Below are 27,940 nucleotides of genomic sequence, written 5' to 3' on the forward strand. Positions count from 1 at the left end.
TAAATTTCTACAATCATTTTTATTAGTTATGGAAGAATCCCCACTAGTATTTACATAGTGCAAAAAAGCTGTTATTACTCCAAAAAGTACGGTAGACAGAACAGTTATCCTTCATACAGCAAAAAAGAAATGGAACAAACCCCTTCATATTGTATTTTATAATGGTTTTTCTACTACTTTAACCTAAATATTACTATAAATTTTAAGACATTAAAGATTAAACAGCTTTCCTTATTAGAGTCTATTTTAAAAGTAAATTATATGAACTATTGATGAACATTTAGAACGTGGGCTGTGCCAACTGGGTTTCTACTTTCAGCATTACCATTCATTGGTGAGGAAGTTTTGGGTTAGACATTCTCATGTTTCCTTGTGTGTGGCAGGGTGAACCCCCCAGTTCCTGGTTTCTATGGCTTGTTTCTGCTGGGTTTTGTTCTATTAACAAATTGCCATGTCTAATTTTTAAATGGCTGACACTGAAATCAACTGAACAGTTTCATTAGTTGGCACAACTTCACAAGAAATACTAAATGACAGTTTCAGCAACAGCAGCTTTTCAAACAATAATACTTTTTTACATACATATTTAAAGTAACATTATTAAAATTTAAGCTTGTGTTAAAGAACTGGACACCACCACATTGTGTAAGCTCCCACCCACCCATAAAGACACCTCTTAGCTTTACCAGAAGAACACCAACAAGTGCATTACTGAACATTTTCTATATGAATTTTTAAAACACAGGTCAATACTCTCTGTCACCGTTTAGCTTCAATCCCACAACAGCCTGCACACAACTTAAGCAGATAAACAGGCCACCAATTTAAGCCAGTGGCGCTAACACTCTAAAGTATGTGTGAGCAGGATCAGGGCCTTTGCCTTAATCAGACATTGCTACTTGGTCCAAGTAAGGACTGAAGTTCTTCAGAATTTTTCCCTTTTACAGATTTATAATCCATGTTTTATTATTGACAGAGATACATAAGAGTATTTATATAAATAGGTTGTATACATAGCCACCTCTATCAGTTTTAAAGATCCCTACCCCTACCACAGATACATTATTTTTGATTTTACCAGATAAAGGAAGTGGTGAAATCATTTCTATAAACAATGCCTTAAGAAAAGTAGATTTGTTTCCCGAATAATTATTTTCACAACAAAAATATCTATACACCTATAACTACAGAAACATCTTTTCATGGGGACAGTAACAACCTGTATAAACTGCACACTTTTACACTGAAATAGAAATTCAACTACTTTTTAAAAAAAATCATGGTATTGTAGAACATTTGTATGCTTTCTTCTTAAATTCTGCTGATAATAGAACCAAAATTACCACAGTGAGATACTCTCCTTAAGTGCTTCAAGTGGCAAGGAACTTCCCTAATTTCCGACGCAAATGGATCACTCCCAAAGCAATTGCAATTTCATTCTTACAGTTATTGCTTATTCCCAGCTTATCAAAAAGGAAGCACTAAACCCAGTTTTCTTTACTCAGTTTCAGTTTGCTCCCCTAAGGGTGATCTGCCACATTTTAAAAAGAAACTAGTTCCTTATTTGCTGGCAAATTGAGAGATAATTATAAGTGCTGTACCACTTTCAAGAACTCTATTAAAGTTGTAGCAAAATTGCAGTTAAATAGCGGGCTGAATATTACAAGACTTCTTTGATAGAAATGTCAGAAAATTTTAAAATGACAGTCCAAGTTCAGAAAGACATATAAAAAGATGCGCCTCTGATGTTAATACTTCAAGATCAAAAGTTATTTGAATCACTGGCACTGAAAAAGCTAAAGGAGAAACTACAAACACCTTTGTTTTTTGATGTTCTGGCTAAGTTTTGCCCTCAGTGTATGCACTGATCTCACCTGTGCCGAGATGTGCTTACACATCCAAGGGCAAGTTTTGCCTGTCAGCAGTTCAAACACCTGTCATGTCCTAAAGCAAAAACTCTTAAAACATACAGACAGTAGAAATCTGCCATGGGGGCAGTGAAAGGTTTAACATTCAGGAGGCATCATTCCTTAGTCCTTGTTTTCCTGTGAAATAGGAAAGGCCTGTTCTAACACCTAGGAAGATTACACTAAGGAGCTAAGAACGTGACAGAACAGCCAGTTGTCACAGCAGCTCTCTACACTGCTTATCTACATAGCATTTGCTATGCCTATAGCTATCAAAGCATTATTTACATAATACACAGTTTCTATTATTGTCATTAGCATCCAAAATCCCAGGGCTAGATGACTTCTAAACCTGGAGTCTTATTTTCCCAGGGCAACTTAAAACACCAGCATCACTACTACTATAAACATTGGTCCCATGTTCCTAAGTGTGGACTGAACACCCAACTCAGCTAATTTCAGTTTCCTGTGGTTTTCAGCCTACCCAGAGGCTTTTCATGCATTTTGATACAAGTGATCAAGAAAAACGAAGTGAAATTAACAGAAACATGTTTGCTATGAAAGTGTTATTCACATGAGTTACTCTTTGGCTACCCGTGTGATGAAGCTCCTGCTGCTGGCAGTTTCAGTATATCCCTTGCCAATACCAAAGATGGAAAACAGACTCCTGATGTGCCAGGTTTAGACACACTCCATCCTCAGTCTGAAACAAATTCATCACCAGCTAATGCATTTCACTTCAGTATTCAGGACAGAACACAGAACAATTCTCTAGCACACGTACATTTCAGGGAGGGAGTATTTTTGTTTCTTTTACCTCAGGACCACTGAAATACTTCCCCAAACTACAGGGCACTTCCTCATTTCCTGGAATAACTACTTTCTTCTCTATCTAGAGGTCAACTCCTAAAGCTCTTACAACTGCAAGAAGAGCCAAAGAGGTCAAGTTTTCAGCAGTAGTTCTCAAGATACATCCTGGCCAGGATCACAGCGTGCAGGCGAATGCAGAGCTAGCCACCACATCATTCACACTTGCTGTTAAAGGATTATTCTTGCTTTTTGCAGTGTTATGCAGAATACAAAATGCCAAACAGCATTCCTGAGGTAAGTGACAGGAGAGAGAGGAAGTCATCAGTTTACTAAAAGCCCTGAATAGGGAGTATGGTTAATGAGTCACTTAGTGTGGTTTGGCAGACAGCAACTGCAGAGAGAATGGGGAATTTTTGTTTTCTTTCCTGTTTTGTTTGTTGTTTTTTTTTCTTTTTAATGCAATATTTCTACCTTGTAAAGAAAACCTGCAAAACATTAATTACATCCCTCTGGTTTAAAGTTTTTCTGGAATCAAAGTTATTATAGCTTATTGTAACCATTTCAGCTATCAGCAGCTTTTTAATGATGCATTCACCAAGATCAACTAAAAAGCTGCATCTATCTTAGCATAAGAATCACACACAATTTCTCTACTATTTAATTCTCATTAAGATTGCAAATGGCTTTTTCTAGCTTTTCATGAAAGAGAATCAAAATTTTCATTTTATTTCTAGATAGAATGAGAAAGTCATGGCCAAATACACTGACAGGCCTAGTATAACACTACACCACCAGCATGAATTGTTGGTACTTGGTCAGTGTTAATGTAGGTTACCTGTTTGAAAATAAGCTTAGAAGTCACAACTTGAAAGAATTTTTCTTAGAACTGGTCAGTTACAAGATGTTTCCTTTTACAAAACATCAAATGAATGCTTACTGACAACTTTACCACACAGTTTCTAATCTGGGAAATCAATACTGATTAAGAGCTAAGATAGTTTTTAAATCAAAAAAGTAACAGACAGCTACAAAAATATTGTTGTGAATTAAATACAAGTATTAAATGTTTAACAGTGCAAAATGTTGAGATGAAGCATATGGAATAATGGCTGCAACCTTTACAACAGTTAGTTTTAATATAGTTTCTAAAAAGTTCCTGAGTTCCTGCTTATTTTTAGGGCATATAGATGGAATCTGTGTGTTCTTTATTCAAAGAACTGCAGATGGTGGGTTTATGTTGAGTGTTACTTGCGTGCTTATCATTTGTCCATTCCTCCCCATCAGTGATGGGGTCAGCCTGCTCTGAGGTCTCCATTTCTTCCTCTTCACTTTGTTCAGCATTGTCTTCTTCAGCACCACTAAGGGTCTTCCCGAGCTGCAGCGTCTCCATAGTTCTCTGGGTCTCTGAAACCCAAGACTCAATTCTGCTATTAAGCTGAACTTCTACAGAAATTGGTTCATGGGCATAATCCTCATCATCGTCATCTTCCTCTTCCTCCTCCTCTTCCAGCATTCCTGGCACAAGAGTACTGGTGGTACTGGTCATGGAGGAATTCAAAAGATCTCGGCAGCTGCCATCCAGGGATCCTGTTTCTGTACTCTGCTGTGAGGCCCACTCCAGATTGTCATCTGGTTTCACCTCATCTTTGTCACCTGGGGTGGATTTTCCGTGATTTGTTGCTGAGGTAGTGCCAGTTGTAGCCAGAGGTGGTTGCTTATTAAGAGTGGTTTTTTCCATTTGGCCATTACCAGCTTTTTCTGGTACTGCAGCCTTGCACACAGATTCTCTCTCATTTTCAGAGGTCTCTAACCCATCAGATGTTTCCACCATATTTCTCCAGTTTGTTTCTACAAATTTTGAAAGAAGTTGAAGTAGGAAACATTAATTCCTTGCACATAAAAATATTTCTCCTGAGCATGCAACAACAGCCTAAACAGCAAAATGAGCTAATATTAATATTATTCTATGCTTACTAGAAAAATTTCTACTAGAAAAAAAGGGGAAGAAGGGAAAAGGAGAGACAATAGAAAGAGCTGTGAATAACTTTGGGTTTTTACAGTACCCTAAAGCAGACATTACAAAGTTGAGAGTTTGTGCCACTTAGTTTCCTGTGTAAACACCAAATGTAGCACTAAGACTAGTCAAAGAGATTACTCTAAAGTATAAATTAAAAGAAAATTGCCACCATCTTAAGTCATTCATTTAAGGATTTCTCATTTAAGGATTTAAATATAAAATATTTAACTCCTGAAATCAATTTAAGATAGCCAAAAGAATTCACTAAGAAGACAGCATTCTCTTTAATTCATTCTCAGAGCAGAAATAAAAGAGAAGGCTTTTGACTTCTAACAAGTAGTCTCCCTTTTATATTCCTTTTCATCTGGGCTTAAGCAACTGGATAAATGAACTCTCCTTTGCTCACAGTAGAATCCCTCACTGCCACCTCAAGTTTAAAAATGTAAGCTACATTAAAAATGTCCAGTCTTCAGAGACCTCATATTTTAGTTCCTGCTGTCATCAGATCTTCCTCAGTCACATGATCAATTCTGTGCTATCAGTTTTGAAACACTTCAATAAAACTGGAGAAGCCACCTCCACTGATGTTAGATACCTATAACACTTCTGAGCATTAGAAATTACTATTTTCTATACTTTTTCAGGAAAAAAAATACTTATGAAATTAACTGAAAACTAACTGATCTTTTCTTACCCCTGGATATTGTAGAATACTGTGAATTAGGAAGAAGGGTTGCATCTTTAGCTACATTTCACAACAAACATCTGGAAAACCTCAGCTTCTATTTACAAAGGTAACTTTAAGCTACTTACCATATTCCTTCTCATTGACCTCAGATATGGGTTCAGAAATAACACTACAGAATGAGATAGCACTTGCTGCAGAAGGGTTACGAGAATGACCCATGTGATGCGGGGCCTTCTTGACATTCTTCAAGGCTTCTTCTGCCTGCTCCTGCTCCATTGCAGCCACCATGTCCCTGTAGGCTTTCCTGGCCTCTTCAGTTAGGGATACCAGCTTATTAAACAGATCCTAAGTACAAACAAAGTTTTATCAGCAGTAATTCTTACTAATAGCTTTCACTTTACCTTACTCCTTTCAGTCCAAGGTACACTACATATCAGCCTCAAGATTAACACCAAATACCTCAACTTTATTAGAGAATTATTTCTTCTCTGTATTAAATAATGAAAAACACCACTCCAGGTTTATGCAACTTTGAGGAGATGGACATACTTTAGGATACTGTTTTTCTTACATTCTTAAGCTTTCCAGAGAATTTCAGATTACAGTTTAAGTCTGTTTAAAATCTACAATGAAATGTTGTGACCAAAGTGTTTCAGCACAGTCTCTCAGTACCATAAAACTGAGAGGAAAAAAAAATTTCAAAAAAAAAGACACCGTAATATAGATCAGGTCAGGGCTATTATCAAAGGTGTATGAGGTGTGCTCCAATGCCAAACCAACTCTTTACTACATAACTGTTTACTCAAGCCACTTCTATGATTGGAATTACTCACCTCAGCACCCGAGTAGTTGAAGATACCCACAACACTAACAGGAACCAGCTTGTTCACACAGCGGCCAAGAGCCTTGCGGCCCAGAGCAAAGACAAATGGAATTTCTTGTTCCCGTGCCATGGCTATTACATTATAGAGAGCCTCATCTAGTCCACCTTGAAGAAAGCAATTTTAAATAGATATCTAGTCACTTGAAGTCATCACATGGCATGATACAACTCTCTAATCCACTTTAACTGCAATTAGCCAGTAAAACTTCAATACAGACATCAGCAGCTCCTATGTCCCAGAGGATAACACACAATACGTTTCAAGGGTAGTGAATGAGTACAGATGAAGGTGATATTCTGTATTTTCTATTAGTCCTGCACACAAACCAGAGCTTCACAGGTCTTTTCTTAAGCAGAGCTTTGCTATTCTCCTATCTCAGGAAGCCTCTGGTTGTGGCAAAACGCTTTAGTTGACTAACTAATAATTCACATTCCTCTTAAGGAATCTTACTAAAAAGCACCCAGAGCTCAGGACTCTCTGAAAGGTGCATTGAACACAGAATGAAGTAACATGCAGTCAATTTCAATTCTACAATATCTATTTTTCTTTAAGCTTTTCACCCTCATGAACAAGTTTCTTCCAGAACAGAGCAGAAAAGAATAAATGTGGAATGGCAATTACCCAGTTGGAGTCAGGAATGTTACATCACACATAGTAACAAATGCTTCTAAGCTCGCTAATTAACACATTTAATCAGCACAAGAAAACTGAAAAGAGCCAAGTGCACCACTTGTTTCTATCATTTGTACCTTTCGACTGAATTTTTTCACAGTTGGGGGATATGATTACACACTTGATCTTGTTTAGCTTCATGTGTTTTGTAACCTCACGTAACCCCATAACGAGTCTCCTCCTCGCTTTAGCTCTCGTGGGATCCTTTTGGTAAATCCGTTCCTGGAAGCTGACAAGCTCTTGCAATAGCAGAGTCACGCACTCATCTATTTCTTTACTTAGAACTTGGTTACAGTATCTGTCAATTCAAAACAACATTGACAAGTGTCAGCATTGCTACTTCACAAATATTAGCATAACCAATGTTTCACCCAGCCTTTTTGCAAATGAAAATAATTTTACTTCCTCAGAACAGTTATTCTTTTTTACTAAAGTCATTAAAAGGATTTAGAAATCAGACTGCAAACTAAGTTAAAAACGCATCCATAAAACATTTGTACTTGTAGTAAAATCCTTTACTTCAAAAAGCCAACAAAAAATATTAAAAATACAAACAAATACTGCAATAAGTGCTGAAAGCAATTGTTTTCTACTAATTTAGTACATTACAAAGATACATTAATAAAACAGCCCTAACACATTAAGAGGTACTATTACAGTCTTTTAAGCATTCCTAAGTAGTCCTTCCTTTCCCATTCAAAGCATACACAGCCTTCCTTCAAAGAATATTTTTCAGAGAAGACTCCCACCTTGCTTATTTGCTGTGGCAATGAAAGAAAGTCTCAAGTGAGGGTTTGTTCATATATACACACATTTGTGTGCAAACACAAGCCATCCATTTAGGGGCAAAAAAAGAAAATACTTGCAGAACCTTCTATTCCTGAAAGGGAAGCTTATGTTCATTAAGCTCTTAAGTCTACTAAATCTACCCACAGGTGACTGAAATGCAAGCCTTAAATTTTTCATAATAAAGCAAAACTCTTACTCTCTGAATCTCTTGCTGTGAATTTTGGTTATTGCAGAAGATGCCATTGGACTGCCTATTCCAGAACTAGCAGGTGAACCCTGTGACACTGGGGTCATGCAGTATGGAGAATTCTGACTTGCTGGAGAAAGTGAAGTATCACTAGGCATACTCAGACCAGTTTCTGAAAGGCAATTTTTAAACATTACAAAATAAAAATACATTTTTTATGTGAAAGAAACAGAACCACACATTGTGTTATCACTCCCTTACTATGTCCAAATTCCATTTTGAAAACACTAAGCATGATTCTTCCCTCCCCTTCTGAAGGGGTAGGGGAAAGGGGAGAAAACAAACTGAACACATATCCACCCCTTACAGCACAGACTGGATAAATAAGAAATATTTTAATATCTTGAGCTTACTTTGGGAAATTAATGAAGCAGAAGAAAAAACTTGTATAAATGCCATTACTTCTTCCAATAATTCCTTACTATTTATATATATAAAACACTCAACTAAATTATTCCTAGAATGTCTAGGATTTTCCCACTCTAGACAGACAGGTCATTCAGAAGAAAAAATTACAAAGCAGTACATGCAGAATCCTGACAGACACCTCTTTCTCCCATTTCCCCAAACAAGTTAAAGACATTGAAAATTCTCTGGAGTTTCTCAGTTGTACAGGGCTGCTGCTGCAAATTGACAACTCGGAAATTGCAGCTGATTGACATGTTCAACAAACTGGAAAATCCTCTTTACAGTTTGCAACTTCTGTATCTGGAAAACTTTCAGTATATTCATCGTTAAGAAGTACTGTGATCAACATAGCATGGTTGGCAAGAGTCACATTTTGCTTGCTTATCAAAAATACTATCAACTCTGACATGTGGTGGGAACATCCACTTCAGATGATAATCAAAATGCTGTATGGAGATCATGTACTGAGAACCCACAGTGTATTGAACCTTCCACAACTGAGGGACAGACAAAGCATTTTAGAAGAGGGTTTAAATTGCTAGTATTTCATAAAGTCAAAAAAAGCTAAGAGATAACATCTATAAATTGTGTGGCATAAGAAGAGAAATACAAAATATGACAGGGGGAGCTGTCTCTAGACAGAGACCAACCTTCCTGAGAGGCCAGCTCCTGAGACTGGTCAGCAGTCAAGTTTAAATGAGCCTCCTTCTGTTCATCAGAACCCAGAAGGCTGTGGTCAGCTGATAAACGGCCTTTCTTCTCTTCTCTCTCTTTCAAGATAATCTAGAAACAAAACCAACAGCTGTCAGCATCTGAAAATCAGACATACCTGTAAATAAAACCATCCCTTTCACTGAACATAACACAAACTTAAGCAAGTTGTTTTGAACCTTCCTATCATGCCAGGACAGAAACCCTGGAAATCATTTCAGTTTCCTCTTTGATCACAAGGAGCATTTCACTGCAGCATTTTTATAGATGGTATACTCAATACTCACACACTTCTACATAAATAGTACTTATAATAGTACAGCTTCCTATCTGATACATAACATTCACTTATTAACAATTCCTCATCCCCATGCCTGTAAAAGAATACCTTATGCAGGCATACTGCTCATCTTTATGAGCATCTCAATAAAGACAACCCTTTCTATAAAAGAAGGGAAAGTGCAAAGGTAAGTAGCCATGGATATACTGGTATTACTATCATTTTTAATAACAACAACATAAAAGCCTTGAAAACAAAGAGTTTAGAAAACTTTTCTGAACAGGTGAATTCCTATAACTCAGATGACAGGCAGGTCAGAAAAAGGCCTGCATTTTTAGGGCTTACTTTTTAATATTTTACCTTCTGATCTCCACATATATACTCTGTGCCTTCTGCACATACCTAATTTATAACTGCATGAATATAGATATATACAAGCAATTAATTATTTCTAAGCTTACTCAAAAATTTTGGGTTTGCTTCAAGTTCTTTTCCCATCTCTATAAAAAGGAGTAAGAAAAACTAAGGTTAGCATACTAAATTGCACTACAGACTAGGAATCAGCCACATGAAAACACTATGGAAGCTTTTCCATGTGTCCCTACTGCCTGCAGTTAAAAAAAGAAAACACTTGCAATCTGTATCGAGATACATTTTTATTAACTTCAACTGATTATGTGGATATACAAGTTATGTTACATGTCTAGATCCAAAGGAGAGGGCATCAGATCAGCAGAACTAGAGGCAGAAGCTCATAATTCCCTTGCCCTGTGCTCATGGCAACTAGTCCTCAACTAAGAAGATAACAGATTTTTTTAATATTATTTTTGAAGTATGAGTGTGGGTCAAAACACTCCAAGGTTGGCACGTTTACCTTTTTAAGTGCTGTAGGGCGTTTCAGTTTTGCAATCTCTCTCTCTTTTCCTCTTTTCACTTTTGGGGCAGTCGAATCCAAAGGATTAAGGCAACCCATAGAGGGCTGTCCCTTTGTTAAGGACTTTCTGCTGGCAGATTCTTTGGTATGAAAGGGAGCAGCACTGCCAACTAAATACAAGATAGATATTAGTTTCACCAAAAGACATGTCAGCTTTATTTCAACACTGTTTTCAGAATTTCCACTGATGAATTCTCTAAGTAGATTTTCCTTCCTTGGAAAAAAAGCAGTTCATAATGACAGGAAAATTACATCATCAGACATTGTTGCTTCCAGATGGTTTTAAGCTTTCTTCAACTTTGCCTCATGTTTTGGGAAACTGTGGATTCCAGGAATTATTTAAATAAATGGTAAGGGGTCTCTCTCAAAAGACTACATTCAGCTTTATTAGTTAGATAACTATGGTAAGATAAATTGCAAATATTTATCCAAATGTTGATTTCCAGTTGTTAAAAGACTTGAATAGCTGACAGGACAAAACAGATGAGAGAGTGCAGCATGTAGTTAAGTGGATCTTTTGCCAGGAAGAATAAAACAAGTGCTGTCTCCAATGGAAATGCCAACAGTTCTTTGCTGAGCTTTGTTTGATATAACCTTGCCAACTTGAATTAATGTTTGAACACTGCTGAAACTCAAAGCAGGTAAAGGAACCAACACACCAGAAAGAAAATGGTAACTATGTGCATAATGATGGACTCCAGGCTACATACAAGAGCTTAGGAATCAGATTGGCAGGGTTATAATAAGTAATTACAAAAATGTCAATTCTGCATTTGGCAGCAAGTATTAAAAAAGCTAATTTAATGTTGTGTTGATACAGACATAGCAAAAAAGCATAATTAAGCCACTGTATACATTAATGATGGAACTATAACCTAATCTGTGTATGTCTGATCTTATTTTTAAAAGGATACAGTAGAACTACACAAAGGTACAGAAAAAGAAATATGGATTCTCAGAAAAGATATTTCCAGATTAAATAGGAATATAGACTAGGACTCTTCAGAGACCTGACAGACATCTAAGAATCAGAAGAGGAAAGAAGGGAATAACTGCTCAGTCTTTGTAACACAAAGGCTGTGAAAGCTAACAAAATTTTGAGTTGCACCACAAAAAAACACAATACTGATCTCCATCCCCAAAAAACACAGCAGAAAGCAAAGCTTCTCTACACAGGATGTAGTAAGGTTACAATTCCTTGCCACTGGACATTATGGATGGTAAAAATATGGTAGAAACAATAGACAGTTTAAGAAACATTTGATTTGAGTAAGCCTTGGGTCAGGAGACCTTGAACTATAAACAGCAGAAATGGGAAGAACATCCTAGTGATATATCCCACCATATCACAGTCAAAGGTATCCTCTCTTTCATGGAGTATTTTATAACATCTTTAGTAGAGAGGCTCCTTTCACATATTTATTTCAGCACTGAATTACTCTCAGGACACAATTGAGTTTTGAATAGCAGATCTTCTTAAAAGACATTTGGCTTTGGATTTTCACCATTGTGTACTGCAGCTCAGAGGATGATAGCACAGGTAATTTATTGAGAAATGTATTAAAAATAATCTTCTCAGGTTTTTACCACGCTTATATTCAAAAGCTAAAACTTGACAGAAACAAAAACATTGAAGATGCTCAGATCTACCACATTCATGTTGGCACAAAACGTATTTAGGCATTGCCAGGCACATTAGAAATACCTGTGTATGAGAGAGGCCTGGTGTTGGTGATCTGACGAGCTTTCATTGCTTGCTGCTGCTTTTCAAGAGCTGCTAACATGTCACCCAAATCTAATTGAACAGGGGTCTTGCTCTTCTTTCCAGCTGCTTTTGATAAAGCCTCCTACAACAGGAACATCACATAGAATAAATACAAAGAAATGGTGCCTGCAACATTCTTTACAAAGGATTACTGCTATTAGAGAGTAAGAGGAGCAAAAGGTAAATAATCCTCCTCTTGAGCAAGTGCTGGGGGAGGGCAGTGCTACACACTTGAAGCTTTTTCTGTTCCATGCTTATCTCTGAATACTCTTGAGCTGTTGCAAGTGCTGCAGCCAAGGCCTTCTTCTTCTGACTTTTTGCACGCTTTGGTACAGAGGTTGTAATGGGAATTGGAGTTTGGACTATATTGATTGGAGAATTCTCTGGTAAGTCATCCAACTAGAATTTTAAACAAAATGCAAAAACCCACAATTAAAAGACCTTTCTCTACAGACCACCAAGTATGGGGCATTTCAGAAATCAAATCACCCAAGGTTTTGATCACCAGTATGACATTCTAATTAATTACAGCTAGATGACACAAGTTAATAAGCAAGTTAATAGAACTTCTTTATATTTAATTTTTGTATGGGAAAGCTATTGTATTCAGCTCCAATGATGGCTTTACAATGAAGGTTTTACAACTTGATTACTAAATAAAGAATTTTCCCTCCCCAAGATTTCACATAGGATTTGACTTTCCTGGAAAGCAGCCAAACCGATTAAGCACTCTACAGGCACAGTTCTGCAACAAAATATTTAAGCAGATCACATACTGAAAAACAGTACCTTTCCAACAACTGCTCCCACAGCCTTAAAGCTGTATGAAATTAAAGAAACTACACAAACTGTAATTATTTTGAAAAACTGACATCTGCAGATTTAACAGTTTTATGAGATGCCTGCATGAAAGCATCATGATGCAGCAGTCCAGCCTGGGACAGTCTGTGACACTGAGTGTCTGTGACATGTATCTTACAATCTCCTTAAAAGAGAAAAATCCTCAAGTTTTTAATTTTTTTTTTTAAGATGGGTTCCCTTCACCACTTATTTTAATTGGCATTTTTTTAGCATCCAAGGCTGGTAACACAAACACCCCAAGATCATCACAATTACCGCAATGTAGGTCTTGTAGCAGGGATTCATTAAAAAATTACACAAACTGAATAGTCTCAAAAGACAATGCTTTGCAAAAGAAAATAATTACTTACTACTTTGGGTGAAATCTTTTGCTGGATGCTACTACTTTTGCTGCTGCCATTGTCACTATTTAGCTCTGGAAACTCATCTTCATCCTAAACAATACAGAAATTAAGAATAAAAAGGATGGAACCCAAGTCACCTGAGAAACATCAACTGAAATTGCTTAAGGTAGAAAAACAAAATTGAATCTCTAAGTCCCACATAAACTAGAAGGGATTATGTGACACTAACAGAAAATAAAGAATTAGGAAAGCATTTCTGCATCCAAATAGTATTTTTTTAAGAAAAATTTTCTTTTTTTACACCAAAATAAAAAATCCTATTACAATTAGAAGGGATAAGCCAGCAAACACAAGTGAACAGAAAAAGTTACTTGAAGGCTGCTTATTTAATTTAATTGTCAACCACAGTGTGCTAAATTACTACACTTACCACAACACCCAAATACAAGTCTCTTTCTGTACACGATGCAGGGATCATCTAATAAATTAGTGACTGTGACTGTACACCTCTTGGAGCCAGATGTTTTGTAACTTCCCATTGAGAACATCACTTATTCCACCTACAACGGGCACTGCTACTATGTGGAAAGAGTTTTCATACAACAGTACCTCAAAATACAGAGGTTCAGGACTTTGCTCTGCTCTGCTCGTCTGGCTTGTAGCTAAAGGTTTTTCGTGTCGTTTCTGCAAACCCTGCATTCTTTCTGAAGATGTGCTGTGGTCTCTGCATCTGAAACCAGGCTGAAAAACACACATGTGATTGGCACTTCGAAATTTCAATATTTCAAGCCTTCTCATCCCTGCTAATTAGCAACTAGGTACAATTTTTACAGGATAAATTGTACTTTGTTTTGTTTTTGTTTTTTTTTTTTGGGGGGGGGGAGGGTGTGCTTTCTGGTGTGGTTTTTGGTTGTCTTTTTCTTTAAAACCTGCACAAAAATTCTATAGACAGTACCAGATTATTCCTTCCCCTCAAGACAGTTCATCTTTAAATTTGTAATTTAAATAGAAGGTTTCTTTTGGCCAAATTTTCAACACATTTTTTATGACAATGCCCATGCACACAATTCTCTAAAGGCCAGACACAGCAGCATAATAGTATAAGCATTCTTCTGTTTATTATGTGACAGGTTGGTGCAAACCCATGTGTGAGTAGTTGGCAAAAACCAGTGGATGACTTGAATATCATATTTATACTTACCTATTTGTCAAGAAAATTTCCTACAGACCTCATACCAATTTAGTTTCAACAGAAAATAGTTTCTAGGGCAATTCTGCCTTGAGGTACAGTGAATTTGGCTGAGGCAACCTCATTTAAAACTTTCAGTGCCAGCTTTGTTTTTAAATATCTAAAAAACTGCCAGATTTAGAGTCTAAACTGTGACTGGATGAAAGAAAGTCTGGTTCTTCCTGCTCTCCCAATGCCATAAGCTAACAATAGTGGTTCCAAAGCCTCTGATTTGACAGCAGGTTATAAAAAGATTCAGAACTGCTACACTGCCAGATACAAGCATCCACAAACTTTCTATAATAAACCCACAGTTACCAAACAGGAGGATTTGAGACAATTTAACAATTCCATCTAAAAACCTAAACAGACCAAGCTGGCTCACATATGTTTGCACAAACAGGCATGTTTATACAAAGATCCCACTTGGAACTTAGATTTCTTGTCTGCAATAACAGCGTTCAAGCAAAACCTACTTTTAAACAAAGATACATATCTCAGCTTTCTTTGTACCCCTCTGGATCACCTGCCCCAATAAAACCTCTCAAAATTAGGAAGGCCATCTTCTCCTTTCTCCTCACATACTAATAACAGAAACCCTGTCCTAACAGAAGGAAATCTCACAGAAAGATATTCAAGCTTCAGCATAAAATAATTCTAAGCCATTAAGAAATAATAAAAAATGTTTAAAAAATGGTATGCTAATGTAAATTTTAAGAAGTTTTGAAGACAACAGGAGTGAGAACACAGGATTCTAGTTCACCAACACATCAGAATCTTTTAGAAAGTTTGAGAATTTTTTTTCTTCTGAAGTGTGAATAGGTGGGTCAAAAACTGAACTTTTTTACACCCACACTATCGTCATTTCACAGGTTGCTTTATATATGCCATGTTCTTCCTAGGTAGATACTGATAAAGCACAGGCTACAGGCAGAACTGTCAAGGACATTAAATTATATATATATGATATAGAGCTAACTTAACACACCAGTTAGAAATGTGCAAACGAGCAACTAGACTTGAAAGTTAAGTTTCTATACTGTTTTCATTAAATTGTTTTTGTATGCTAATTTTATAATTCCCTCCAAATTCCTTATTTTCCCATATTATAAAAAGCCCCGAATACTTGAATTGAGAACCACTGGCAGCATACCTGTGGATTATTTCTTTGCTCAGCTTGTCTTCCACCTCTAGAAAAGGCTGGAGTTTTTTCTATCCAAGGTTTTTTTTGAGTTGCTTGGGAATTTACATTAGTCCAACCTATACCAGCTGAAAGAGAAGTGCCAGATATGAAAAACTGAATTAGTATCCAGAACATATCAATGATTCATATGCCACCAGAGCCAGAAACACAATCCTGATACAAATAAAGTTCTTGGAGAAAGTCTAATTCTCCTGCAACAACACTGACTTCCGTAGCTATTCTCAGATGCTGGCAGTTACCTTTATGGAACATTCCAGCTGCCAAGAACTGATCACCACAAAGCACTGAGAAAGGAAATCTCAGGTTCACGTCCACACCAGTTTCCGTCCAGGCATAAACAGCAGTCCCTGGCATCACCTACTACCACCAGACTAATCCAACTATTTGTCCATGGTATATGTAAAGCTTCTAAAAAAGCACTGATAGTGCTTCTGAAATAGAGAATGAGAACTCCTTGGCTCTGTTACTAACCAGGTATGAACTGCAGCCCAAAAGGGTAAGGAAGCCTGAGGACGAACTAAACAGGAGCACAGCTTTGTCTGAATGCTTCCAATGGAGTCTCTAGCTTTTTTTTAACCCATTAAAGAAAGGCAGCTGTTAATAAATTATTAGTGATAGCTATATACTTGTTCATTCAGCAAGTAACAGGTGTCTTAGTGGAGGTGGTTGGAAATCACCAAAATCTGTAAAGATGCATCCCCAGAAGTATCTGATCAGTTAGAGCAGCATGCTGAAGCAGATCAAGAGGTATGTAAAACAAAAATACAAATGTGACCCAGCCAAATTTTAAACAGCTCACCAGTCAAGGCAATGCTTACTTGTATTTATTGATGGTTCTACAACCTGAAAAGGAAAAAAAGCCAATTTAGTAAACTTAATTCGTCTGTAGGCAACAAATATAGTTAAGTTACTCAGTTATGTTTACATACATTCATTGCACATGTATCTGTATTTCTTGAAGCCATAGCTGCAGCCTGGTTATTGCCATGCTTAGGACTACAATAGCCACTGTCACTGTCAATGTCTGCCTCACTTGCACCCTGTTCACTGGAGGACTCTGCAGCAGGGTGAGAGGTTCTCCTGCGCCTGCCTTTGGACTTCCAAAGCATCGTGGAGGCACTCTCAGAAAGTGACTTGTTGGCTATATCTGAAGGAAAGTCTTCAAGAAACAACAAAAATAAAATTACTTGTGCAGGAATTGGTAAGAGACACGAAAAAGCTACGCATCATAAAAACAAATACAAAAAGCCAGTCATTGCATTAAACCAGCACTGAATTTGAATTATGTCTAGGTCCAACTGTTATTGATAGCAAACTCCTTCAAGAGTTGGCAAGTCTCTGCAGGAGTACCATGTCACTGCAACATTATAAGGTGACATACTGAGAAGGTATCTGCAACCATCAGCACCTTTTCTTCATTATCCTTTTGAGCTGCAAAGACTTCTCTTAAAACCTGCATCTGAATCAGGTCCACCCTCTTTTAGAAAAGATGACAACTGACACGTAGTTCTAGTTATTTCATACACCCAGAACTTAAAAATAAAATTACCTGTTTGCTGTGATGCATCAACCAACAAAACAATCTTTGATCTGTTCTCAGGACCTGATGAACTGGTCTCCTTCTGAGTGGCAACATTTTTCACTGGAGGACGTTTACTTTTTATGTGCATCTGTAGCTGCTGCTGCTTTCAAACATTGCCATACACAAAAAATAAAGTTGTTAAAAAATGAGATATGTGCTTCCTCTGCAAAGACATTTTCTTTAAACAGTTCTACTTATCTTATTCAAAAGCAGACTTACTTTTTGCATGACTGGTCCCCTGTTACTGCTTCTGCTCCGCTGAGTGGACAATGGAAAGACCTGGCCTGACGGGCTGGGACGCTCAGTGCATTCTGTAGTAACTGTACTTACAGCATTTGCTGTTTGAAAGGGTGCAGGATAGGGCGTAGGGAAAGGATGATAGAAACCCATGACCTGAGCACATGGTGCTGGCATCAGCTGATAGTAAGTATATTCTGTAGAAACAGGTGGCTGTGCAGATATTATAGGATAAGCAAGGTATGGTCCTGCAGGATTTGGGCTGGGCTGTTGCCATCTGATGTCATTGTTATATAATGGAAACTGCCTATTAAAAAAAAAGGAAAGAAAACTGCTCAGTAAGTCTTCCCCCACTCAAAGAAAATTTAAGCCTTGATCCCCCCTTCAAAAATAACAGTTCTATTACAATAAGTTCCTAAACTCAACATATTCTTCACTAGTTATGTGAAGAAAACTGGATACAGTTACACACAATACTGAATCAGCTACATGGCACCATGCCCTGTTTCACCATGGCAGGACCCAAGCTGGACACCAAAGCTTTGCTTCATTCAGAGATTCAGACAAAAAACCCTCCTGACTGCCCTAGATGATCCAAGAGCACAGCAGGTGACTTTGGGAGGAATTTGTACCAGACCTTTGTAGCCAGGAAAAAAAAAAAAGGCAACAAAGAATATGACAGGAAAAAAGCAAAGGGAAGAATATAGATAAAAGACTGAATGCAAAAAAATTTCCTCCTCCTACATGAAGGGTTAAATATGATGAACAAAAACCTTAATATACAGCTCACAATCACTGACTCCTCTCAAGCCTACAAGTTCAAACACATTTAAAACCAGATCATCTTCCATGAAGATCACTTATTACCTGTTGGATTGATTTTCCTGTACAAATGGATAGCAAGTGATCAGGTAGCTAGGGATTGGAGTTGGTTCCATGCCATTAATTCCTCCACTATCGTTAGGAAGCGCCATTGGGATCATTAGTGTTTCTGGACCCTTCTTCTGAGGAATAAATGGTTCTACTTCAGCTGACAGCTTGACATTCTTAAGAGAAAAGAAAGAACGTCTTCATTAATTACAATCATAAATTGCTTGTGAAAATTTAGATTCATAAAGTTGTACACAAAGAACCATGAACAGCAGGCAAATGGATGACAAGGCTACAGGATTTCTGCAGTACACCAAGAGAGTTGAAAAACAGTTGGCAAGTGCTTATTGCATCCTTCCAATCAATGCAGAGTGTAATACAGATCACTAACATTTAGCATTTGTTTTAACCTTTACAACCACAATGCAAACACTAATTAATTTAAAAGGGACTGAAGCCCAGATCTTGCAGAGGATATGAGTCGGAGCACAGAACGAAACCAAATTAGCACTGTATGTGGAGCACAGTTGTGTAGGCTTTCAGAAGTAAAACCAACATATGGAATATGTAGTAATGCTCTACAAAACTGGCCTGCTCTACAAAACTGACCATGTTTCTGGGCAATTATAAAAGACTTTTCAGAATTAAGCTGCACTTTAAGTGCTAAGAGATGATGCACCACAGAAGAACCCTCCCCACACATTCTATCCGCTCAACTTGAATGTACTTTAAAACATTATGATTCAAGGTCATCATGAAGAAGGCTTAGACATAAGTTTTAAACTGTGCCTTCAAAGAAAAGGTCTCTCTCAATCCTGAAGGTATCCTTAGTTTAAGATGGTTTTGCTCACATTTTTGGTTTTATACAACATAGTTGCATCTTATACGCCAACAACAAAAAATGCTGTATTCAATAAGACAACTGCAGAACCAAAGAACCCTGAAGTTCTGTATTCCACTATAACTTACATTCAGATGAACATAATCTTTTTTTTTGTACAAAGATTTCAGCTTAATTATATGTGTTTCAGATTAGTACCTCATGGAGTATCAAATCCTAAGAAGATTTTTTTTCTAAAGCAGACAAGGACTCCAGACATTTTTCCTTTCATATGCCTACAAAATAATCTCAAAGGTGACACATAACCTGTATGAATACATGCTCTCATAGTAGAAAAATGAAATCCTAAAGGTTTGCTGAGGACAGTCTTATATCCTTGCCACCACTTCCAGAACATCCACAGGAGCTGAAACAGCTAAATGGGAGCTCTGGAAGTATCATAGCAATAGCCCAACACCTACCACACACTTCTCACTCCATGCCTATGCTCTGTGTCACATCCACAATACAGCCTCAGACAGCCTTCCCACCCAATATCTGAATCTCCAAGCCCCCAAAACTTCTACTTAAATAAGATCCCATATTGGTTTAGCAGCATCGGAGTGGAAGAGGTGGGAAGGGCAAGTTCAAAAGTTTTTTTGAAAATACAGTTGTCCCGATGAAAAATGTGTTTCAAACTGACAAGATACACTGTTCTTGGCAGGAAAGTATTTTTTAATAACTGTTCTGAAAAAGCGTATGGCCATACTATGGACTTTTATATACATATATAGATAGATAGATAGATAGATGGATTATAATATATGAAGGGATGTCCCATCCCTAGAAGCATTAAGGCCAGCTTGGATGGGAGTTGAGCAACCTGGTGTAATGGAAGGTGTCCCTGCCCATGGCAGGGGTTTAGCACCAAACAATTTTTAAGGTCCATTCCATTGCAGGGCAGTCTGATTCTATAAGCACAGACACAGAAGTATCATTCCTGCTGTACAAGATCTGCGCTACAGCAGAACAATTACCTTCAAATCAATTAAATGCATTTCTTTATCATTAGTAGAGGGTGAACACTCCTTTCCTCTACAGTAACTCATCCAATTCCTGAAGCTCCATTCAGAGGAAAAGCTGTGGGGCAGCTGCAGCACCCAACTTGTGCAACACAAATCAAGCCCAGCTCTACCCAGAGCTTCCTCTGGCCTCGGGCACATCCCTCAGCTGCCTTGTGACTCGCCTACCCCTCTGCAAAGCTCCAAGGCATTCTCCTCAGCACAAGAGAAAAACTTCTCATAATTTTTTTTAAAAAGTGTTTATGTACAGTGAACACATAATAAGTACCAGAAATACCAACACTGAAATCCCTCCCTGAAAGCTAAGAGGGTTTTTTCTATGCTATTTCAAGGCTGTGAGGCAAAAATAGTTGCTTAAGAATAAATTCACCTATGGGCTGGCCTACAAAACTACATCAGAGATTATTCTGAATTGGAAGAGACCCACAAGGGTCACCGAGCCCAGCTCTTTAATGAGTGGCCCATAGGGGGATTGAACTCACGATCTCAGCGTCATTAGCACCCTGCTCTAACCGAGAGAGCAATCAAAACGTTAAAGGAACACACCAAGGGTGCTTCACCACAGAACACACAGCAGTAAAACTAGGATGAGGGTTTTATAAATGTGGTATTCCTAAGGAAACACTGGAAACTGTCAAACAACTATTCCTAACCTGCTGGTCACTACCCTACCACAACATGCCAAGTGAACTTTAGCCAAGATACTAAAAATAAGCTGGTACTGGCTCAGAAAATAGTCAAAACATTCTATTTGTCATTCATATTGGGACCAGATTTCCCATTTTAAGGATCTCTCTTATGTGGCTGTCTGCTCTTTCCCTTATTTGGGAGATTTACGTGAAAATACAAAATTCATTCTTTATTGACAAATCTCTTGCAGAATGATGACATGACAATGATTTATGTGATATTGTGCTATATCATCACTCATTATTAGGATTGTGAGAGAACAGTCTTTCACATCAGATATTAGAAACGGAGCTGTAACTGATCCAAGCAGGAAGCGAGTGATTCCCACCTGCAAGGCTGCCACAGCAAAATATGTCTTGTCAATTCTCAAAGAGAATCCCTACCTCACTTTTACATCCAAGGTGGATTGGATAAAATTTGACCTATTTAAATCTGTCCAGCAAAAAGAGGGTATGTTGGGGTTTTTGTTTGTTTTAAATTTATTTTAAAACCTCCACAAGACTCAACACTTTTATCATGTAATTTCATTATTTTAGGAAAATAATTCACATTATTCTGCTTGGTTTTATCAGGTTCAAACAATTCAGAGATGCCCAGACTAGAAAGACAACTTTAATTCTTCCTTTCCTGTTGTCCAGTCCCTTATACAGGTTATGATTACGTTTGCTATGACAGAGCAATTACCTGATATATTTAATTATCATTTTCTGTGCAGCTCAAAACAAGTTTAGCTTACCTGCAGTGGTAAAATAAAGATACAGCAGATCTTGTAATCATAAACACATATGGGTGCATTTGAAAGTTAAATCCTTTTTTTGCTTACAGAACTCGGGGAGTGTCTGTTATTTAAAGGAATCAAAACTGTATTTCACATACCTCTCACATGCATTATACCTTAAACACTTCTCTTGCGCAGTTTAGTCTGCACCTACAGGTTTGGTTGGTTTATGGCAGCTGGGTTTTTTTAATCCTTTCAATAAACTTGTTTTGGCAAAGGATTTAGGGCAAACTCCTGTTTTCAAATTTTGCATTTTGTTCTGTAATGCACACACATATATATGCCAACTCATCAAAACAGCAATTGAAAACTCAGAAACCTCAGTACAGGTGTTTCAAAATCATTCTGCAAGCATAATACGTCCAATTCTCACATAACTTATACATTTCATTAAACAACAAGGCCCCATTTTCACTTTGGGGTAAAAACCAAAGGCAGCTCAGGTGTATCACCAACTAAACTAAATTAACTTCAACATATTGCTTCCTTAGAGCATTTTACCAGTCTTTCAAAAATACTTCAAGAGTTCTGTGTTACACAGCCTGTGTGTTCAGATGAGGGCAGTAAACTTACCAAAATTAAAGCAAAAAGGGGAAACAAATGTACTAAGTCAGGTCAGACTGCTAACCAAACCAAACCATCAACAGAATCAACTCTGCAGGGCGATTCTCCCCACATCTCAGCACATTTCACAGATGGCCAGTGGTTTCACTGGACAAGTGAGGGAAACAAAAAAGCAACGCTAGGTAATTTGTCCAAAGCTATCTTGGCAGATCTTTTTAGGACCACAGATTTCTCAGCCAGGAGGAAATGTCGGTGAAGACAGACAGCAAAGTACCTCCTCTTTTTGATAATTGGCCTCCTTCCTTCATAGTGTAAGCAGAAAAATTGAAACAAAAAGAAGAACCATCAAGCAATTTAGTCTCAAGTAAAGGTGCTGCTAATTTCTCATTGCACTGGACAAACAGAAGGTGTCTCTTACTGAAACTTATAATTTCTTCTAACAGGAAAGGCTCCTTTGGTGAGCTACAGAAACAAAAATGGCAAAGAAGCAGTTTGATGGTGGGTTTGGTTTTTTAAATACTGACATGCTTAAGACTCAGGGGGAAAATGCAAGCAATAACAAATGAAGTAAACTCCAGAACACAAGACAAGCTCCTTTTTGTTTCAGAAGCAAACAAGAAAATGCACAAAACAAAGTGCATGCAAATATGTGTGAACACAATTCCTCAGAGATGTCACCCACACAGTACAAATGGAGTGCCAAGTGCACACGAACAGCACAAACAGGACTGATCATGCCACTGGTTTGTAACCACAGACAAGAAAGATTTGTCAAACACAAAAAGATCTGGGAGAAGGCTGATACACCTTCCCTAATCCTTACAACAGAGCACTTGTGATACAAGCTTATGCTTTAATTGCTCTCACAGTATTGAGATTTATTCTAGTCTGCATCCTCTAAAACAAATCAGTGCTTTGCCACTGCCACCAGTAAATGCAAGATCAGACCATAGTACAAAATACTACGTGGCTTGATCACACCATCTAAAAGCAAACACTGAAAATACTGCAACACCAAACTTATTTTTGACCGCAACTTCTTCATGTTTGTTCAACCTTTCACATCACAAAACCAAACAAAGCTTTATTGAAATCAACCTTTGATAACCAAACTCAATTCTAAGTATAAACTTAAGTCATGCTGAAACATCAGATTTTCAATCAGCCGCCTATTAATGGAAACACACCCCTTCAAAAGAAACCAAGATTTAGACAGAAGCCTCTTTTGTAGATATCCCTAGTTTCAATTTACAAAACGTTTTGCAGTAGCTCATTACATATTTCAGTCCAACAATTACAAGTCTTTCAAGACAGCACATATACTGAAGAGCTCCTTTGTTTCCTATATAAAAGCTACTGTAGTCATCAACAGCTGCAAAGACAGAAGATGACACAAGCAGGAACAGACTGGTAAACTTTGTTCTATAGTTATAGCACTGTACATTTCATCTCAGAAAAGTTTTTGTTCATTGTAGCCTAATATCATTCAGCATTTTCCATTAAATAGGACCTCTGTCATCCTGCTCTCAGAGGAGAACGCTTAGATATCAATCTCACTATTTACAGGGTGAGAAAATAGACACAGATGCCACATCTCAGAGGGCTATAATAAAATCAGCTGTTTTACTGTCTCAAAGTCTGGAAACAAGAAGTCCCATCCCAAAGTAAAATAAAAACATAGCTCAAACTTTTGTTTTGTTTTTTTTTTAAAAACAATCCTGCTTCTGAATTCTGGATTTCATCATTTAAACGCTGTGTTAGTAGTAAGGCAAGTCACAGTTCATCTATTTTAAGATAAACTTTACAAATATGGAAGTCATTGTTTCTATAATTAGTTGCTTCTAAGTGGCAGATACGTCGGGAATGGTAAATATGCAGTCCAACTGGAAACACCAGCAGCAAGCCATTTAACAAAGCACAAAATTTAATCTTCCCTATTTACATTTAACATAGTCATTTCGACACAGCACTTAAAGCAAATACACTATTAAGTGAGTCTTTCCCTTCTCCCTCAGCTCATAAAAAGGGAATCGTGCATAATTCTCTTCCCTTTCACAGGATTAAGTGTCATGTTCAGAACATAACAAAGCTAAATATTTAACATTTTAACCTATATATAGAAAACACGCAAGTGGCACAATACAACAAGGTGGCATGGTTAAACTCAAAGCCAGGGTATTCTAAGAAAAAAGGGGGGGAACTAAATTTTAATACTCACACAGAGCTTGTTCAAAGACATAACAAAGCTACCAAAAGGATCCTCTTCACTTACCTACTTTAGAGCATTTAATAGTACAGACTTCCAAACTCATGCTACCCAAATGAAGTAGTAATATTTGAGTGCTTTGTAGACAGTGTACTAAAAGGATTAATCCAACCTACTTATGCAAATCAGTCTCCTGATCTCCACAAACTAGTCAATGATAAATAACTTTGTTCTCAAACAGTTAAGATATTCATGGAATCACATCAATAACATTTAAATTCACCAAAGAACATATTCTAAAGTAAGACAACACTAAACTCACAAAATCCAAAACTGTTCTGCACTTTCAAGATTCAAAAGAAAGCAATGTACAGGAAACCAGGCATTTTCCAGTTTTCCTCAGTTGAAAAATCTGCCATGTCAGGTAAGAAACACTGAAGGAAACTGGACAGGATAAAAGAGCACAAAGCATTGATCTAGATCTACTCCTTTGACAATCATATTATCAAGCCACCTGTGGAGTGGTCACGAATAGCAGAGGTAAGCAGAACAGGCTGTCTTTAAGCAATACTAAAACAAAACACAGGTCACTGATTTTGCAACTTCACCTGATTTCTCAACTGTACCAAAGGAACCAACTGTCTTAATCACAGAGCAAGACAAAAGTATAAGACAGAAAAATCAAAGCACAGCAGTACCTTTGAAAGGGGAAGTTGTTTCTCTTCAGATTTCTGTCATATTCTGCTTAAACAGAAAGAGCATCACCTGCTGAATTTTCTCTCTTGTAGGAAAATAACCTGTACTTAACTGCTGAAACCCATACATTTTTTAATGGGAAAATTTTTTTTCTGGTGTAGACAGAAGTAAACTTACACACCCACTACAAAAATTACAACTACTCCTATCATAAAATAATTGAGTTTAAGCAGCTTTACTCCATTTTTATCTATGTCAGCTGCCAAAATATCACTGAGCATATCATAAGAAGTCATATCAGAAATTAGGTAACAAAAAAGTAACAGAAACCTTAAAGGCAACATATTTTTTATCAATTAGGTCTCCAAATGATCTTGCAACAAAAAATTTCATACTGAATCACTAAGCCAACACCACAAAACTCTGTTTACCCATCAAAAGCATTTGTGATCTTCCTTTACTCTTGAATTACCATGCTAACACAATAGTCCTAGCTGCTCATACTCCAATTCCACAGTAGTTACTCCTATAAGCACATACAGTTACCATACTATGCCTGAGAGAGCATTCTGAGGGAAAAGAAGGAGAGAATGAGTACTGCTAACACATTTGTAGGCTTTAATACTCATTTATCAGATGTCATGCAGTAAAGGCACAGAAAGGAGCCCAAATAAAGAAAAAATGAAATGGCTCCCAAAACTGATGCAACCTTACCAAACACTTACACTGGTAACAAATGATCACATTCAATTCTTACAGCACAAAAGGGTCAAACCCAAAGCATCTAGGAGTCTCCTAATCAAGATGCTACTGTATAATGAGCAGACAAAAGCAACAAGATTGTTGAATCATTTTAGAAACTCATCAGGTATTAATTATTTGTCTGCCTAGAAGCCTTACTAGGGGATAAGGAACCAACAGGACCTGATGTGCTGCAAACATAATAAACAAGATGATTCCTGCTTCAGAGCTTACCTACACCTTCAACTTGAAATACTGCACTTAGTTAACACTCAGAGTCAACATTTTATCCTGTAAATAACATATCTCTCCGTTTTCATGAACTATTTGACAGATGAAAAGAGAGTGGTTTGATAAGGACACGTGTGAACCTCCAGTACAGAAGAGCTCAAGCAATAAGGAATAAATATTTCACAAGTGCACTGCAGTACTAATCGCAGATTAAACAAAGGGGGGGAAAAAACACCACACCAAAATCCAAAATTTTAAAGCAAAAAGTACTACGAATTGGACAAATGTAAATTTTACAGAATAAGATCAGGTTTTCTACATGAAGGCAAATAAAAAGTATTAAAAAAAAAAAAAATCATTACCACACTAGAAAGCCACAGTGGGAGCCAGACTGTAATAAGACACACTGTTCACAAACTTCCTTAGGTACATGTACAGAATGAAAAGCAGTGTTATCTTTACAGAGTACATTATTAGTCATTATCTACTTTGCTACAGGAACCTGTGTTATTTTATTCCTTAACCCTACGATTAGAACCCCTGGAGACACCAAAGCTGAAAACTAGGAAACAAAGAACTGTAAATCACCAATTTTCACCACATTCTGCTGAAACAGAAGCTTAGACGTAATATCAGGCTCTAACAGATGACATCATTCATTTCAGATACATGTTTTAGAACTACCTCCTGATGATGAAATGTTTTATTGCACATATGTAACAAATCATACAAATTCTTAAGTCCCTGCTTCTGTTTCTTCATACCCACTTATAAAAGCTCTTAAGAATAATGCAAACTGTTTACCTCACAAAGCCAAGTTTAATACGGAAGAAAAAAATATAGCGACCTGTAGAAGTAGTGAGCTACACCCACTCAGCTACGAGACCATCAGCTGTGCCCTACCACTGAAAGCTTCAACCCGACGGGGACATTTACAGAAATCAACAAGAGTGACACCTCGATTGTGTTGCTAAGTTCTCAAAGAAACCTGTTTCTTCCTCAAGAAACCGAGCCTCTACCACCGACCAGGCAGGCTTAAACTAAATGTCACTAACTGCAATACTTCCCTAAGCTTGAAACAAAGCCTGAAGGAACAGGGGGGCGAAGAACAGACCCGAGTTTTGAATTCCCTCGGAATTCCCAGGGGAGCCGCTCCCGGGATCCCGGCTCCCCCGGACAGCCGGGCCGGGCGCGGCCTGACGCCTCCCGCCCAGGGAGGGGACGGCGGCGGCAGACACACACCGAGCTCCCGCTTCCAGCCCGGAGAACGCCCTTTCTGCACCTCCCGAGGGCCGCTCTCCGCCGGGGCGGGGCGGCGGCTCCTCAGGGCCGGTCCCGGTGCCCCTCCCGGGGGTCCCCAGCGCCCCCCCCCCCGCAGGCCGCGAGCCGCGCCCCGCCCTGCCGTGCGCTGCTCGCCGCTGCTGACGGCCCTGCCGGGGCTGACACGGCCGGGCCCGCTCCGCTCCGCTCCGCTCCCCGCCCGAACTAGACCCCCTCCCGCCGCGGCTGCTCGCGGTCCCTTCGTACCTTGTCCGCTTTGTCCATGGCTCCAGCTGCGCCGGGCGGCGGCTCTAATGAGGGCGGCGGAGGGCCCGGGCCGCCTCCCCCATGGCGCTGCTTCCCCCGCCGCGCTCCGCACACGCCCGGAGCGGCGCCGGCCCCGCTCGCGGTTATCACGGGAACCGGGACCGGCT

General features: G+C 38.2%; 1 protein-coding gene across 2 annotated transcripts; it reads right to left on the reverse strand.

Moving 5' to 3' along the window:
• On the reverse strand, window positions 1-27,940 carry SECISBP2L (SECIS binding protein 2 like). 2 transcript variants are annotated; one of them, XM_041418409.1, is made up of 18 exons: window positions 27,774-27,940; window positions 18,436-18,614; window positions 17,551-17,875; window positions 17,299-17,434; window positions 16,679-16,908; window positions 16,568-16,592; window positions 15,699-15,814; window positions 13,927-14,058; window positions 13,324-13,407; window positions 12,344-12,511; window positions 12,053-12,194; window positions 10,288-10,457; window positions 9,073-9,205; window positions 7,964-8,126; window positions 7,056-7,276; window positions 6,256-6,410; window positions 5,548-5,767; window positions 1-4,565 (listed from the first exon to the last, which is right to left on the reverse strand). In XM_041418409.1, exons 1-18 carry the CDS (start codon window positions 27,789-27,791, stop codon window positions 3,892-3,894), a joined length of 3,291 nt encoding a protein of 1,096 aa, XP_041274343.1. In that variant the 5' UTR covers window positions 27,792-27,940; the 3' UTR covers window positions 1-3,891. The 2 variants fall into 2 exon arrangements, with proteins under 2 accessions (XP_041274343.1, XP_041274345.1); XM_041418411.1 differs by having other exon boundaries at window positions 17,299-17,431; window positions 27,774-27,934.

The sequence above is a fragment of the Onychostruthus taczanowskii genome, unplaced genomic scaffold (genome assembly GCF_017590055.1).
Source record: "Onychostruthus taczanowskii isolate IOZ18803 unplaced genomic scaffold, ASM1759005v1 scaffold6, whole genome shotgun sequence".
Taxonomy (NCBI): domain Eukaryota; kingdom Metazoa; phylum Chordata; class Aves; order Passeriformes; family Passeridae; genus Onychostruthus; species Onychostruthus taczanowskii.

Coding starts and splice junctions, on each gene's coding strand:
- SECISBP2L (XM_041418409.1), bottom strand. Junction 15,815..16,567: donor AGAACCATCAATAAATACAA/GTAAGCATTGCC, acceptor CTTCTCTTTCAG/CTGGTATAGGTTGGACTAAT. Junction 7,277..7,963: donor CACAGCAAGAGATTCAGAGA/GTAAGAGTTTTG, acceptor TTGAATTGACAG/ATACTGTAACCAAGTTCTAA.